This window comes from Ptychodera flava, chromosome 13 (genome assembly GCF_041260155.1).
Source record: "Ptychodera flava strain L36383 chromosome 13, AS_Pfla_20210202, whole genome shotgun sequence".
NCBI lineage: Eukaryota > Metazoa > Hemichordata > Enteropneusta > Ptychoderidae > Ptychodera > Ptychodera flava.
The window spans coordinates 36,277,692-36,295,215 of NC_091940.1; the positions used below are offsets into that span (position 1 = coordinate 36,277,692).

Below are 17,524 nucleotides of genomic sequence, written 5' to 3' on the forward strand. Positions count from 1 at the left end.
ATATATATATATTATATAATATATACAATCATTGCATTGCTGTATTTATTTCCATCCGAGTGAATTTAAACTGTTTAAGTACTTTCGACTATATATATATGCAAAAGTTTAAAAGAAGCAAGCACAAGCTTACACTCCAATTAATTCATCTGAACTTTGATGTATTATTTGTGTACAACGTTTCACTTTATTACTATAGAATAGAGCTTCTTCAGGTGCATCAAAAGAGAGTGATGAAACGTAGATCTCCGTATGCTTGTAAATTGCACGATAAAAGTGAAATATGGCTCGATTTAGTTTACACAGAAGTTACATGAATGTTTTTGACACTTTCAAAACTACATTGAATAGAAGACTTCGAAAATAAGGTCCAGACACTTCGCACTAAAACCTCTTGGCCAAACACAACATTGTCCAAAAACGAAAGATAGAAGTGAATTTGAGTAAATAAACATTACATTGCAAAGTGGATTGGAAAAGAAATGTCTAGCCCACAGAAAAGAATGTACCTTTTAAGATATGGGACTAATCTTGGTGATACCAGGTAGTAAGAAAAAGGAAAACACAAATTTATACAGTTTGGTGGGTTGTATACAGACGTCTTACTGTGTCTCATTAAATCACATTGTTCTGTTTGTTTTATTGCAATCTAAGTCACGTCTCAACATTACTACAATATTACGTTTTTCTCCGACTTTTACGAATATTTTCTCTTTCATGCTTCATTGCACTTTTGCAATATATGGTTTGAATTTCTTCATTCATTAAAATGACAAAAGAAAATAGTATTAACCCTTTGAGTGCTGTGATTTTCCCTACAAAATATCAGTGCAACATTTTACTAACTTTTATAAATTTTGCTTTAATTTTTTTGATAATTTTTGACCAAATGGACACACAATTTCATTGGCTACGGTTTTTAATCAAAATTTTGGCAAAAATCTGAAAAAAATTTGACTGGGGTATATTCTATAAAAGCGACAAAATTTGACTTTTGCGTGACTCAAAGTATTAATGATATATTTGCTGCCTTACTCAAATAAATAGAGATTTGCAAAAAAGGAACAATTATAATTACACTTGAAACTCACATTTTTTTGCTGTGAATTATCTGTTGTTGTGAATACTTGAGAATGTCTTTGATCATCTTCCAATTTTATCACAAAGTGACATATACACTAATTGATATACACTAATTGCTGAAAACAATGGAATATTTTCTAATGAGTATTCTTGGCTTTCTTGCATTGTATTCATTCCACCTCTGCATCTGATGGAGGAGACCATTGTTTTCAAAAGTTCATGCTAAATCACTACAGTTGATCTCAATTGTGCTGCCTAAACCCTAGTGAACTACCAACTTAGATCAACACGGCTATACAAATAAATGTAGAGGATTGGTGTTGCACCTACGGTTTTGCTACCTCCCATGAGTCTTTGCAGGTAAGGACATAGTCAACCTCCTTATAATGCATTAAATTTTTCAACCGTTCTTCATCAAGAGCATTGAATAGGCCTGACACTGCTTTTGGTATCGCTGGAATCTTTGCAATTTTGCTTAATTCATTATTGTATTCCCATTGCAGAATGCCCATAACATGGGCATAACGATTGGGAAATCCAAGGGTGTTCCGTCTCCACTCGTAGTCTTTCCTGGCATCTTCTTCCATTTCTTCCTGACTGGGAAGTTTTAAAGATCCATTAAGAACTGCCATTGTAAATTTCACTTGACAGTCAAACTGAGGGAATGGGCAGACAATGGAAATAATTCCAATGAAAGCAAGTGTTGGATACTGTGTGTGAATCAGATGTTTATAAAGAGGCGTGATGTGTTGATCTACTACCTTGACATTGCACTCTGGAGTCAAAAATGGAAAATCGTAATTATATCCAGTGCAAAGTAGGAGTACATCAGTTGGTTCTGAGGTCCCATCGGTGAACAATACTTCTTTCTCTGTAAGACGCTCTATACCAGGTTTCTCTGTCATGTTGCTAGGCAACTGACATATCATCTGTTCCTTGTTGTGACTCAGTATAGCTTTCTTGGCAAACTCACAAATGTCTAATGCTATATCTTTGCCTGATGAGCCAGCACCTAGCAGAACAACTGACTTATCCTTGAAGACTTGAGGGTGTCTGTAATTATGGCTGTGCATGATCTGTCCTTGGAAGTCATCTATGCCTGGTAGATCTGGAATCTTGGGAATGGCATAGTGTCTGTAAAAATAAGCCACACTTGTAGATTTGTTGCTCATTACCAAACACAAACTTTATTCAGTTTTCATCCATTCAAGATTCACAAAATGAATGACACATTGTGCTTCTAATAAATGTAATGAGCCATTCAAACATGAAAAAATTTGTTTTGTATTGCACTTCTATGGGGTTGCATGGGCTATGAACTTAACCCGTGTCACACTACTAACTTTGCACTGAGTTACTGCACCAGTGGGCCCCGGGCAAAAGGTTTACATGTGCCTGATCATATGCTTTAAATCCTGAACTTCTTTCAATTTTAGCAAATAATATATTCATAAGGTAGAATGGGCTTCGGGGACATATTCAGACTCCAAAACTTTTACCATTATTGTCTGATCTACCACTAGTGGGGCTCATTTCAAAGCTCTTGGTGTATGAAATATATTCATGTCTTAGTTTTTTTTTTAAATTGTAAATTGCATTTTCTCCCCATAGAGTTAACACAACTTTTTTGAATGTCATAGATCAGTAAATGTTAAGTGAGTTGTCTCTCTAGTACCAAAATTTTAAAGGTTACCCTGATTTTAATTCTTGATTTGGTAAGAGTATATGGCTAAAAGTCTTATTTAGTAAAGTTAAAGGAAAAGTTTAGTTTTTCACTTTTGAGATGCATACTACCTAAGATGATTTTGCATCATTCATATTTCTTTCAAATTATGCTAGGACATATTATACATATAACAGTTTTGTCAATGTAATAGGTACCTAAATCATGCAGAATATCAGAACAATAGTACCAACCCATAATCTACATCATAGTCATAAGTTATACTCCCATAACATGGCCCTCTGTCTGTCAGACTTGCGTGCTAATTCAACTGTCGCATATATTGTAGCAATGCACAAATACTCACCCATTGCAGACTATCACAGCATCATACCGTTCTATAGTTAGTTCCTCACTCTGCTTACAGACATCTCGGAATCCAACATCCCATAATACTTTCTCTTGGCCGTCTTGATGCACAGGTTTCACATAGTCCACTGAAGTATTAAACTGAAAATAGCAATTTTGATAACATTCTATATCACTGTTGGAGATTTTTTAAAAGAAATGTCATTCTGATATTTCAACTTTGGTAAGAGCAGGTTAAGGAAATAATATAAAAATTAATCTAGAACTGGCTGAAAATTTCAGCAATAGACATGTGACTCCCTGGCAACTAGCACTCAACTAGCACTCAATTGATGTTAGGAACTAACAATATGTACATGGTCTAATTACAGAAATTTATCGAATATGCTAACAAACTAATAATAAGAATGTCGTACCAATCAAACGCAGTAATGGCAGGCTTAGTATCATCAATGAATAACATAGGTTTGGTCAAATCAATGTCTTCAGTATTGATATATGACCTAAATTACAGAAACTCATTAAACATGCAAATGAGCTCATAAACAGAATTCTGTGCTTATCAAACTAATGGAGTAAGTAGACCTAAATATGTTCAATTGACTGCAGAGATTTTATCAAAATCCATGTCTTCAGTATTGATATATAGCCTAATTACAGAAATTCATTACATATGGAAATGAGCTTATAATCAGCATGTTATGCCAATCAAAGCTAAGGATGATGCATGACAAATAAAGAGCAGACATTTGGTAAAAATCAGTGCATTTAGTGTTGATATTTTACCTGATTAGAGAAATTTATAAAATACTCAAATGAGCAAATAATCAGTTTGTCACACTTATCAAACTTCGGCATAACTTGACCTAAAGATAATCAACATACATCAGAGGTTTGACGAAATTCATGGCCTATATGTATGACCTTATGTACAATAATTGATGAAATATTCAAATGAGCTTATAGCTTGTTAGCCATATGCCAACCAAAGTTTTAGCATGAAGGACCACACAACAGTTTTAGTGCCTACACATGTACATACAATTTAGTTTGGTATTAATTCTTAAAATATTGCCCATTGCACTGATTCATTAATTAGACAGCATTTGGGCCTTTGGCCCACAGTGTTGAATGCTGTGGTAAAGAAGTCATTTAATTTCTGTCTTTTGAGCGGACAAGATCCAGCTACTGACTTAATATTATTAAATACAGGAGTATATGTCAGTGAATGTATCAGTAAAAGTGACATGTAGCAAGATAACAGGATCAGTTCACAGTTCAGAAATGTACACAGGGGTGTAGAAAAAGTTTGGTTACAGGTGGCAAAAATAAAAGTACAGGCGGATACAAGTAGCGTAAAGTTTGTGCAAAATGTCCTGAAATTTAACTAAAACAATTTTTACAGCTAACAAATTTTAGCTGACAGCCAGTTGTTTTTGCTGGCTGCCAGATATTTTCTACATCCCCAGGACAATGTCATAATTGATGTGTGGAAACACCCAGCAAAACTCTTCCTTTTTTGGAGCTACTTACTCTGATGAACTTTGTCAGATCATATTTCTCACAATAATCATTGAGATATTTCAGAACATCCTGGTGTTTCATGAATGATGGAAGAGATTTGTCAAATTGAAAATCCGGGAATGCCATGACTTCCTTTGGTAAGTTAGTCCTGGAATAACAATTATGGATACAAAGAGAATCGTGATTGCAATAATATGTCAGTCTTCATAAAAGAAGAATAGTTGACTTTATACTTTACTGAAAATAATTTCTTCATTAAGATATAAACATCCAAAGTTTTTGAAACCACATAGACTTACTGGTTTCTGACAAGTGGCTGTGAGAGAGTGGATAGTTGTAAAACATGTCCATCTAGTCCTTAGATATAAACACAAGAAGAATATCATAACTTCGCAAAGGGCTTATGGATTTCCTGATGTCCAATAAGTCAATATTGACAAACTCCCCATGAGTAGTTGAAAGTATTTGATATAAAAGTAAATTTTCAAAAATTTAATTTTTGGATGTCTTGGTAACAACTCCTGACAGCATTGTCATTTAATCTTTTCATTGATAGTAAGTGCTACAATGTACAGGTAAAAAGTAACAATGTAGCAACACTTAACATATGACATCGCCACCCACCCTGGTTTTAGTATACCTGTAAAATGGAAAACTATTTGAAGGAACACGAATACTCAATTTGTAATTTTTGTAATTTGATTTTTAAAATAGAATGTCAAAAAATTTGATATATAAACTCTGAACAGTAACTTTCAGATTCACTCTGTATTCTAGAAAGTCATTGCTTTATGCTAACTCATTCTTCATAAAAACAAATAATGAATTCTTTCAGTATGAGATTGATTGAATTTTCATGTAGTTTAATGTTAGCTACCGAACCAAAAAGGATGTGTACAAATAAAAACACATTTAAGGGATTTAATTTTCACTTAGTTTTATGTTAGCTGCCAAACCAAAATGGATGTGTACAAATAAAATCGCAGTTAGTGGCTAAGGTAGAACGCACCTCGGGGACAGACATTCGGACTCTCAAACTTTTACAATTCTGTTCTGATATACCACATGTGGGGGTTCATTTTAAAGCTCTTGGTGAAAGAAAACTTTTCACTGGCTTAGTTTTTTGAAATTCGAAAATTTTTATTTTTCGCCATAGAGTTAACACAGGGATGGCGGCCATTTTGAATTTCTAATATCGGTAAATCTTGGATTATTTGTTTCTCTAGTACCAAAATTTGCACGGTGACCCCCTATTTTTATTCTTGATTTTGAAAGAGAATGATTGAAAGATTCCTTGAGGAAAGTTTGAGCAAAAGTCTAAGTCTTTCACTTTCGAGGTGCATATTACCTTAAAGTGATGAGCTTGTGATTGTTTTGGTACTATTGCTTTCTGAAAGTAACTTTTTCAGCTGTGTTTGATGTATAGGCTGAGTCTGGCCTAGAAAATGTTCAAGTATGAAAGGTCAATTAATAGCCGTATCAAATCATACAAATATTAACAGTCAAATTTATCTTTATCACTTTGACATTGTCTTCAATCTCTAGAGTTCCAATCTTCCAAAGTTAACAAGGGAATCATACTTACTTAAGGTCCCAGTACATACTTGAGTGGATAGTCTCACCATATTTATCTGTACCAGTTTCTTCTGTGTACACCCACATCCCTCCAATTTCCTGCGTCTTTTCAAAGACATGAGGTTCAAATGTACCGGGATCACTAGCTAGATGTCTTGCTGCACACAGACCAGCAGCACCAGCACCTATCACAGCAACACGTAGCGTCATTTTGGTTGATTTTCCTGAAACAATGGGCATTATTCATAAATCATACAAAATGGGTAAAACACATTTAATCAACCCTTGATGATTGTAACCTCAACATTAATATTAATGGTACTATAAATAATGTCAATAAATTAGCAAAAAAATATCAGAACTAAATTACAAGCGACCTAGCGGCCGATATAGCTCCGCTGTGTTTATGTAGAGAATAACTATTTTTGACACATGTTGATGAAGAAGGAGGAAATCTTTGATAGCTCAATGCAGTGGCCAGAAAAAAGTGGCTAAAATAAGCTGCAAAAATACACAATTGAAGATTTCATCATACTTTGAATATATCACATCGGATCATCCCTAGGAACATGTCAACCAAAGCTATCTGATGAGTAGTGTTTTGAGAATAAAATTTTCTGACCAAAATGGCAACAATTGCCCCCCCAAAATAAAAATTGCAGATTTCATCATAATTTCAAAAGATCAAATTGAGTTCATCTATAGAAACCTGTATACCAAATTTCAAAGCTGTTAGACCAGTACTTTTTGAGAAACACATATTTTGACCAAAAATGGGAAAAATTGCCACAAAATTCAAAATTGCAGATTTCATCATTATTTCAATAAATATCATGTAGTTCATCTATGGAAACCTGTATACCAAATTTCAAAGCTATCAGATGAGCAGTTGTTGAAGTACACATTTTTTGACCTAAAATTGCAAAAATTGCCCCAAAAATACAAAATTACAGATTTCAGGAGAAATTAAATAATATATTACTTAGCTCATCTGTAGGAACCTGTATACCAAATTTCAAAGCTATCAGACCAGTACTTTTTGAGAAACACGTTTTTTGACCAAAAATAGCAAAAATTGCCCCAAATTACAAAATCGCAGATTTCATCATAATTTCTACAAATATCATTAAGGTGATCTGTAGGAACCTGTATACTAAATTGCAAAGCTATCAGATGAGTACTTTTGGAAATACACATTTTTTGACCAAAAATGGCAAAAATTGCCCCCAAAAATACAAAATTGCAGATTTCATCATAATTTCAATACATATCATTTAGTTCATGTGTAGGAACCTCTATACCAAATTTCAAAGCTATCAGATGAGTAGTTTTGGCAATACACATTTTTGACCAAAAATGGCAAAAATTGCCCAAAAATACAAAATTACAGATTTCATCAGAAATTCAATATATATTACTAAGTGCATCTATAGAAACCTGTATACCAAATTTCAAAAACTATCAGACCAGTACTTTTTGAGAAATACATTTTTTGACCAAAAATGGCAAAATTGCCTTAAAAATGCAATTTGCATATTTCTTCACAATTTGAACAAATCTTAAATAGATCATCCCTAGGGACATATGTACCAAATTTCAAAGCTATCTGACCGGTAGTTTTGAAGAAGAAGATTTTAAAGATTTTTTTACCAAAAATGACAAAAATTGCCTTAAAAATACAAATATGCAAATTTCACCACGATTTGAAGAAATCTGACTGAAGTCACCATAAGTAAACTGCATATTAAATTTCAAAGCAATCGGACAAGCGGTTTGAGAAAAGAAGATTTTTTTACCAAAAACACCAAAAAATGCCCCAAAAATACAAATATGCAAATTTCACCACGATTTGAACAAACTTAAGTGAGGTCACCCCAAGTGAACCGCATATAAAATTTCAAAGCAATTGGACTTGCGGTTTCAGAGGAGAAGGCAATTGTTGACGGACGACGACGACGACGACGACGACGGACGACGGACGACGGACGACGACGGACGACGACGGAAAATCAACCTATTTGATAAGCTCCGCGTCGCTGACAGCGGAGCTAAAAATATAATTATGTTCAGTCATGGCAAGAAAAATTAAAGGAAGAAGATATATAAACTAACAGTTTTCAAATTAATTAAGAAAAAGTTCAGTTTAGAGATTTATCTAGAAGACATTAATGATTTTCATTTCTAACTAAGAGATCACAATCTTGAAATTGAATTAGGTAGAATACGAAAACCTAAGATTCCAGCATGTAGTCGATTTTGCAAAATAATGGCACAGTAAAGCAAGTGAAGATATATTCAAATTCTTATCTTTCGCCAGTACTATTAGAGATGTGTTCTACAAATTATATTTAAAAAATATACATTCTGAATTGCCGTTTTTTCTCTGTCACACATACTTTGTTTGTTTATTTTTACTCTTTTGTATTATTATAAAATGTTTTCTGTATTGTGATCTTATTATCACTATTTTTTTACCATACTGTAACCACAGAAGATTATAGTAGTGAAATAAAGTAATATATTATACTGATGAGATTACTTAAACTCTGCTGGAATGGAAGATGCAAAAATCCCCCTTCACTAAAAAATGGCTCTTCCGCAACAGTAAGTGTTGGGGAAGTTCAATGGGGGACAGCAAAGCCACCTGGGTAATTCCGTCATGGCTAATATTTAACCTTTTGAGACAAGGCATGGCAGCTCCCTGTATAATCCCTGTTCATTATGTATTACCAAATTAAAACAGGACATTTGGGATTACCCAGCCTTGCTTTACTAATTAAACAAAGTTATGGTGTGAAGAAAAAATTAAACAATTATTCCATTCCTTTCAAGCTGCCACAGCATTTGCCAGCTTTTTCGCCCCAACCACAATTCTCCTTCCCTACACTCAGTGTGACAGTTTTCGGACGACCTCAGTTTTCGGACACTTAATGACATGCTGTTTGTTGTACTCACTTCGCTCTGTATTGATAGCGTTTTACAAGTCATGTTACAGCATATTAACCCTTTTATGTCGCCTTTACAAAATATACCCCAGTCAATTTTTCAGAATTTACCAAAATTTTGATAAAAACTGTAGCCAATGAAACATGACGTCCATTTTGTCCACAATTATTAAAAGACTCACTGAAAAATTCATAAAAATTGGTAAAATGTTGCACAAAATTTTGATGGGAAAAATTACGCACTCAAAGTGATGCTGCTTTCCCGTTTTGGATAATAGTTTTTTTCGGTAGAAGCTATTGCGGGCGCTACAAACTTGGCGAAGTTAGCCACACTGTACGATACAAGGTGTCGAAAGCAACACACAGAGACAGCCCATGTCCGCCATACACATCGAAATATAGTTGCGTTGTCCATGGATCAAACGTAACTAATTTATCACGAAATATTTACATACAGTTTTCTAAACACATCGAAATTGAAAATCGGGGGTTTGAAGTTTCAAAATATCAATATTTAGCCCCTATAATCATATCCCAAATACGACGTCAGATTACTGCGACAGCAGTCCGATTACTACGCACTCAACAGGGGGTCAAAAAATTTGCAACTTTGACCCCCTAAGGCTAAATACCACTTCTGTCGTGTTAACAGTTTGAGGATAAACTCAATAAAGTTTCAAAAGGTTTGGTAATAAGATTTTGTTCAAGATGACCCCATTGCCTTTGTCATTTACAATATGTTCCTTGGACCTGGTAACCTTCTAAGTAACCTTGAATGATAACGATTATTGGACCTGATTTGATGTCTATTTCATACTGCTCGTCATTTATGAAACAGCTTTGGACGATATTCACTACCCTGTCCGAAAACTGTCACACTGAGTGTATAGTTTATAGCAGTATTTGATTTATATCACAGTTGTATTTTTTATGTTTCATCTATCAGGTGACGAAACTATTAATATTGATGATTATCGTTGGATCGGTTTCAACAGACAACTCGTACACTCCAATGCTCGTAGGCAGTTTGGCGGAGTTGGTATATTTATAAAAAGAACACTATATAATGATTATTTCGTGGCAATTATTGATAAAGATTATGATGGTGTTTTAGGTGTTCGCTTCACAAATAAGATTTCTGGGTATTCATTTATTGTTTTTGCGTGTTATCTTCCACCAGAAAATTCACCATGGGGCAGAAACGCGAGTAATTTCTTCGGGCACCTGTTGAGTCAGATGTACGTCTATGATAATGAGGTGGATTGCATTTTTATTTGTGGGGACTTAAACTCCCGTCTTGGACATTTGAATGACAATATATACGATGTTGATGAAATTCCGAACAGGCACTCTATTGACCCAATCATAAACCAACATGGGCGTGATTTCCACGAGTTTTTATTAGAAGCAAAGCTGTGTACCCTGAATGGCAGATGTAATGTCGAAAGTGATAATTTCACCTCTGTGTCAAGTAGGGGAGCAGCAGTTGTAGATTATATTTGCATACCACATGACCAATTTAAATAGTGTGCTAATTTTGCTGTTTCCAAAATGCAAGTGTTACACAGTAAGTGAGGCTACCCACAATTCCCCTTGATTTGTTCACTCAGACATTTTTTGCTAAAGGCTTTTTCAATTTTATCAGTTTCTTAACAATTTTTAACTTACAATTTAAGTTCAGGATTATTTGTTAAAACTATGTTCCAAAATTATTGATTATGTATAAAATTCAAGGGTAAATTGAACGAGAAGTCGATGTTTGGAGGTGCTAAAAATTGCACACTTGTCAAGATAAAATTATCAGCAACTAAGATGGTCTCATCATACCACCTGTCAGACATGCAAATTTCCTTTTTTACGAACATTAAAAAAAAATCAATACCCTTTCTTTTGCCAACACAGATGCAACTTATTCCTTTAGTTTCCTTGAAAATATTGTGTATGGCTGTCAAAAATCTATGTCGGCAAAATTACAAAATTGCTATCTCCTCCGCGGAAAAGGGGCTGATCTTCTCATTATTCACAGTGAGATATCAGAAAATTATGATGATCAGAACTATGTTGCCAGAATTTTGAAATATGGACCGAGTCTTTCTGTGTACAGAAGAAATTTGCTTCAGTTCAGTGAGTGATCTCTGTGTGTACAGATCATGGAGAATTGTGGGTAGCCTCACTTACTGTGTGTTAGTGGATGACTTGGGCTTATATAACTTGTTGGGTGACAGGTGTAAACTTCCAGATCATTCCTTGCTCTCATTTGATTTCTTTGATCATCCGTGCTTACTCAATACACATACCAATGCAAATTTTACTGATCATGGTTCTAGTGATGCCCACAGGAGGTTAAAGTATCGATTAGATCAAATCCCGTCGAATTTTTTGTCATCAGAGATAGCGAAGAATGCTATTTCAGAAATTGTCACGAAGATTGAGCAGTGTAGAGAAACACAGCTTGAAATTGACAACATTTACCGAAATCTGTGTGACTCCATTATTTGTGAAATGAATACTGTGATACCAAACTATGATTGTTCTAAAAAGGTTCGTAAACGATTTCGTCATCAGAAGCCTTACTGGAACGCTGAACTCTCTGCCCTGTGGAATGATATGAAAAAGAATGAAAGAGCGTTCACAAAGTTTAGAGGCCGGAATGCAATTAGGCACACTTTACGCTCTGATTTCAAACAATCAAGGTTGATTTTTGATAAAAAGTTACGTTTTTATGAGCGTGAATATAGAAATAATTTTATGTTGGATATTGAATCATCCTGCACCAGTAACCCGCAACAATTTTGGGATCACTTAAAGAGGCTTGGTTCTCCAAAAAAGAACCCAATACCTATGGAGGTATATGATGATGTTGGGAATATTCTATGTTCTGATGATGATGTGTTGAGAGTATGGCATCAAGACTTTTCTTCCTTGTATTGTAATCCTAGTACCGGTCATTTTGATGATGACTTTTTCGAAAGAATGAATTACCACAAAGAAAATTTGGAAAGTCGTATGAATGACCCACTTTATGAAAATAATCCTGTATTGAATAGAAATTTTACGTTGGATGAAGTTCAAAAAGTAGTTGGGAAAACTAAAAACGGTAAAGCCGTGGGGTGGATAGTATACCCTACGAAGTCTTGAAAAATGACACTTGTATATCTGTCTTACACCAGTTGTTTCAGTTATGTTTTGACGCTGGTAAGATTCCTGAGATGTGGAAGCGAGCTATCGTTTATCCAATTCCAAAAGATATTACTAAAGACAGTAGAATTCCACTTAATTACAGAGGCATTAGTTTGCAATCTACAATCTCTAAATTGTATAGTGCTCTGTTAAATTCTCGGATTTTGCAGTATTTTGAGGATGAGAATATTCTGGTTGACGAACAAAACGGATTCCGACGTAATAGGTCATGCCAAGACCATATATTTGTGTTGTCATCTATTATAAGAAACAGACTAGCTTATGGTTTACAAACTTTCACAACTTTCATTGACTTACAGAAAGCTTTTGATTATGTAAATAGGGATGCCATGTTTTATAAACTATTGCTGAATGGAGTTGATGGTAATATGTACAACAGTATCAAAGCAATGTATCATGACACCGAGGCTTGTGTTAAAGTTAATAATTTGTGTACAGACTGGTTTCATACAAATTGTGGTGTTCGTCAGGGCGACAATTTGTCCCCATCTCTATTTGTATTGTTTATAAATGATCTTGCAACTGAGTTAAAATCGTTACAGAAAGGGGTAACAGTTGATGATTGTAATATTTCCATACTCCTTTTTGCCGATGATATTGTTCTCATCTCTGATAACGAGCTTGATATGCAAGCAATGCTTGATCGAGTAAACGAATGGTGTTCGAAATGGAGACTAATTGTTAATAATCTAAAGTCTAAAGTTGTTCATTTTCGTAAGGATACATCTCCACGAAGTGATTATCAGTTTCATATAGGTAGAAATGTTTTACATTATGTTGATAGATATAAATATCTTGGGGTTATTTTAAACGAATTTCTAGATTTTTCTATTACGTCTGCGAATCTTGCTGAATCGGCGGGTAGAGCCCTTGGAGCTGTAAATCGCAAGTTTAAACACTGAAAAATATGGGCTTCAGTACCTATACAAAATTATATGATTCGTGTGTGTCTCCTATACTTGATTATTGTTCTGGGGTATGGGGATATGGTAAACATGACAAGTGTGATATGATACAAAATAGGGCACTTCGCTTTTTCCTTGGTGTTCACCGATTTACGCCAATTCACGCAATTACAGGGGATACTGGCTGGGATTCTTGCAGGGTTCGTAGACATGTATCTATGATCAGATATTGGAATCATCTTATTCAATTAGATGAGAGTCGATTAACAAAGAAAATATTTCTATGGGATTTTGCACTTAATTATAGTAACTGGTCCTCAGAGATTTGTAAAATATTTGACGACGTTAATCTTGACACATATTTTGATATGTTTTTGCCTATAAACCTCACTATATTAAAGCAGCGCCTGCGTTTCCAACAGGAATTAATTTGGGCTCAAACTGCTAGAGATAAAACAAAATTACGTACATACATTCTTTTCAAAAATGTTTATCAAACCGAATTGTACGTTTCTATGAATCTTTCTCGAAGCCAGCGGTCTTTTTTAGCGCAGTTTCGATCGGGTGTATTACCTCTACGTATAGAAACAGGCCGATATAGAGGCGAAGCAACGAATGATAGACTTTGTATATTTTGTGACCAAGGGGCTGTAGAAAACGAAACCCATTTCCTTCTGTATTGTAATCTTTATGATGATATAAGGAATATGCTCATTAATTTCGATGTCGAATTCAACAACCTGTCGTCAAACCAGAAATTGGTATATTTATTGACAAACCCAGTAAATATTCGAAATACGGCAAAATACATAGAAAAGGCTTTTCTGAAAAGAAAAGATGTCTTATATAGGAACAGCTAAATATTATCATTTTTTCACAGAAAACAATGTATTTGTTATTGTGCACCGTCTTTCTTTGTACTGTATATTTTTTTTGATTCTAGGTGACATATAAGCCCATTGGGCTGGGAGGGAAACCTCATGTCACTATAATAAACAAAACTACTACTACTATGTTGTTGCTCTGTATTATTCAGTACTTTATTGTTGCGTTTGATTTTATTTTAGAATACAGTTGTTTACTGCCTTTGCTTCATAATTCGCCTTACTTTGATACTTTTAAAGGGGACTTTTTTTAGTTTGAGTACACGTAGACTGTAGTGTAGTTATCTCTATAGTGGTAGTGCCAGTGGCCACCCTCAACAGTCACAACCACAGTCGTTTGGAGAGCTATTCAGCGCTGGGACTATTCGCCCCATAGACGAGTGTGCAGAAGCGAGAAATACCCCAAGTCTGGAAATGAAATGGCTATTTCGCATAGGGATTGTGCCACCATGTCATCTTCGACGTTCGATTTTACCGTGAAAAGTAGCAAGTTCATCTATCATGTAACCGTCGACCGTTCCCTAGCATTCTCAAAATTCATACCTGGTACTTGATTTGCTTCACAAACGCTCGTTTCGTGTGATTTTCGGCCGAATTCGACGGACACGTCGCTAAAACATAAGCGTGAGCAACATTCCGGTCACCTCACAGTGGACGTTGGGCACCCCCACTTTACTGACGTTAGCGCCGCGTACCCATGAGGGGTGACTGGAAGGTTGTTCATGCCTTATGTTTTGGCGACGTGTCTTCTGAACTCGGCCGAAAATCACACGAAAATTCATACCTGATACTTCATCTGCTTACAAAATGCTCATTTCCTGTGATTTTCGGCTGAGTTCGAGATAAACCTGGCCAAAACATAAGCGTGAGCAACATTCCAGTCATCCCTCATGGGTAGGCGGCGCCAACGTCAGTAAAGTGGAGGGACCCAAGAGGTGACCGGAATGTTGCTCACCCCCAGGTTTTGGCGAGGTGTCCGTCGAATTCGGCCGAAAATTACACGAAACGAGCGTTTTTGAATCAGATAAAGTATCAAGTATGAAATTTTAGAATGATAGGGAGCGATCGACGGTTGCATGATAGATGAACTTGTTAATTTTCACAGTGAAATCGGACACGGAATGTGACATGGCGTGGTTTTTATAGCCATTCTGTTTCCAGACTTGGGGTATTTCTCGCTTCTGCACACTCGTCTATGGGGCGAATAGTCCCAGCGCTGAATAGCTCTCCAAACGACTGTGTCACAACTCATAATCTCGCCGCTTGCTAGCATTTCGGGGGTGGACATTACATTCTGTAGAACATAGACTTTTGACTAGTAGTGACAAAGTTACCCCTACTTGACCCGAACACCGTGGTGCATGTATGTATGTATTTATTGAATTTCTTTTCCCGAGACAGCAACTTAAAACCGCACCCACATTGCTAAACCTGATTTAACTTATCTTATCAGGCGATGATCTCGAATCTACACTTCTGTTGGGCCTTCTACTTTTCGTCATATCCTTCGAAAAGAAAAAGGCCCAGCATAAGTCTACATTCTACGCAAGCTATCTCCATAATTGAGGACAGGGATCCCGGGGGACTGGTCGCCGGATCAGCTGTGTAGCAGACGACATTTACAAATTCAATTTCTGAATCAGTTCGGTCACGATTACTCTTGAACTGGAGTAAACCGTGGACCTGTGAAATGTGATTGTACTTACCAGAATGACGCGTGACGTACACTTCGATCTCGACCTAAAAGCAGAAATGATCACTTTCGTATCTTGTTCTGATAACTTGTTTACTTACATGTGTTACACTCGTGACTGGTGACGTAATGACCTTGTCTAGTCTGTCTCGGCTCGTGATGTACGTGTATGACCTTATCTGACCTAAGTCGAGCTGTCCTCCTGCACTACTGTGCGTGACTCTCCGACCACAGAGGGCGCACTGTGATTCAGTTTATGCGAATCTTGAGCATGTATCTATGGTTTAAACTTGCAAAGCAATCATCTGAATCACATTGTCAGGTTTTCTCATGGCATTTGCATCCTTTTAGGCGAAAATAATTTTTTTATGGGAAGAGTTTTCTAATTTTCTCGAAATTCGAAAATAAAGATGGCAATGACTCAAATGTGCTCCATTTGATATCCTGACCACAGGGTTCCAAGAGTGATGCGCACGTAATTGCTGTTCAAGAATTGGAAAGGGGTAAGGATGGACAGAGGATTTTACTAATATTATTATTAAAGTTACCTATAATGGGTTATAATCTATACTTATTTGTGAAATACAGTCAATCAATTTATATCAGGTTCACTGTCTGTGTGCATTCTTCCCCAACACTACCCTACACGTCATCTTACAACAGGTATTTCAGGTCTGCAAGTTGTTGTATGCAAACAGATGACCAACTAGAGTTACGTCTAGATTGCATTTCATTCTATTCCTATGTACAGCAGAAAAAGACTACCAGTAAATTACAGTTATCCATGCCACCAGCCTATGTTAGTCAAGTCTACAGCAGCACTTGCCTATCTGTGATAAATAGTTCCCTAATAGCTACAATTCTGAATTCCTGCTTCTTGCATAATACTTCATATTGATTTTGAATGTTTACATTATTAGTTCTTTGATCACTGTTGATGAGTCCTGTTATTCCTATTTGAACTAAACAAAGCTGTCTTTAAAATAAAGCTGCCATAGTTTGCTAATTTTGATCTACAAAGAAATACCTTGTATCTCAGACCATACAAAATATTTATTTCAACTAATATCTGGAAAAAAATTTCATCTTTATGACTTTCCTTCAATGATACATACAAAGTCATATATAAGGGATGACCAAATACATCGTAATCAAAGCTGGCATTCCATCAAAGTAAATAATTATACAACAGGTCCTGATATTAGCAAGCAAATTGTACAAATTAAGAAGTTATAAACGGCAAGGGTGGGTATTTTGTTGGGGATATAGACTTTTGGGGTGAAAATTAGCATATTTGGCAGGAAATAATTACTGAGCAAAGTGAGGCAATTACAAGAGGTCTTATATGCACAACCAAATACCTAAGCACAAAGGACCTTTATAACCTCACTGTAATATGCTAAATTAACAACAAGTGGACAACATCATTATTTAGGACACAGCCTAGCCTTAACACAAACTCTCAAAAGAACATGTCAGAACGCACAGTTGATTCCATACAGTACGGTAACACAACGCATCGATTACACATCAAATTTGAAGAATTTTACTTCAAAAACACTCAAAAAGAAATTTCCATATTTTGTTTCATCGCCATTTCTGTTTGTACAAATGCTTGCGAGTTCATTGAGCTGCACCCGCATAACTTGAAATTTGACAATCAAAATTGACCTAAAGTCATC

The 17,524-nt window shown here is 35.6% G+C and overlaps 1 protein-coding gene across 2 annotated transcripts; it reads right to left on the reverse strand.

The window, feature by feature from the left end:
* Nucleotides 1–164: 164 nt before the first annotated feature.
* On the reverse strand, nucleotides 165–16,038 carry LOC139148317 (uncharacterized). Of its 2 annotated transcripts, none has more exons than XM_070719692.1 (5): nucleotides 15,944–16,038; nucleotides 6,225–6,438; nucleotides 4,649–4,787; nucleotides 3,114–3,256; nucleotides 165–2,217 (listed from the first exon to the last, which is right to left on the reverse strand). In XM_070719692.1, the coding sequence occupies exons 2-5, from the start codon at nucleotides 6,422–6,424 to the stop codon at nucleotides 1,410–1,412; spliced, it is 1,290 nt and encodes a 429-aa protein (XP_070575793.1). In that variant the 5' UTR covers nucleotides 6,425–6,438; nucleotides 15,944–16,038; the 3' UTR covers nucleotides 165–1,409. The 2 variants fall into 2 exon arrangements, with proteins under 2 accessions (XP_070575793.1, XP_070575792.1); XM_070719691.1 differs by having other exon boundaries at nucleotides 15,856–16,009.
* Nucleotides 16,039–17,524: the final 1,486 nt, after the last annotated feature.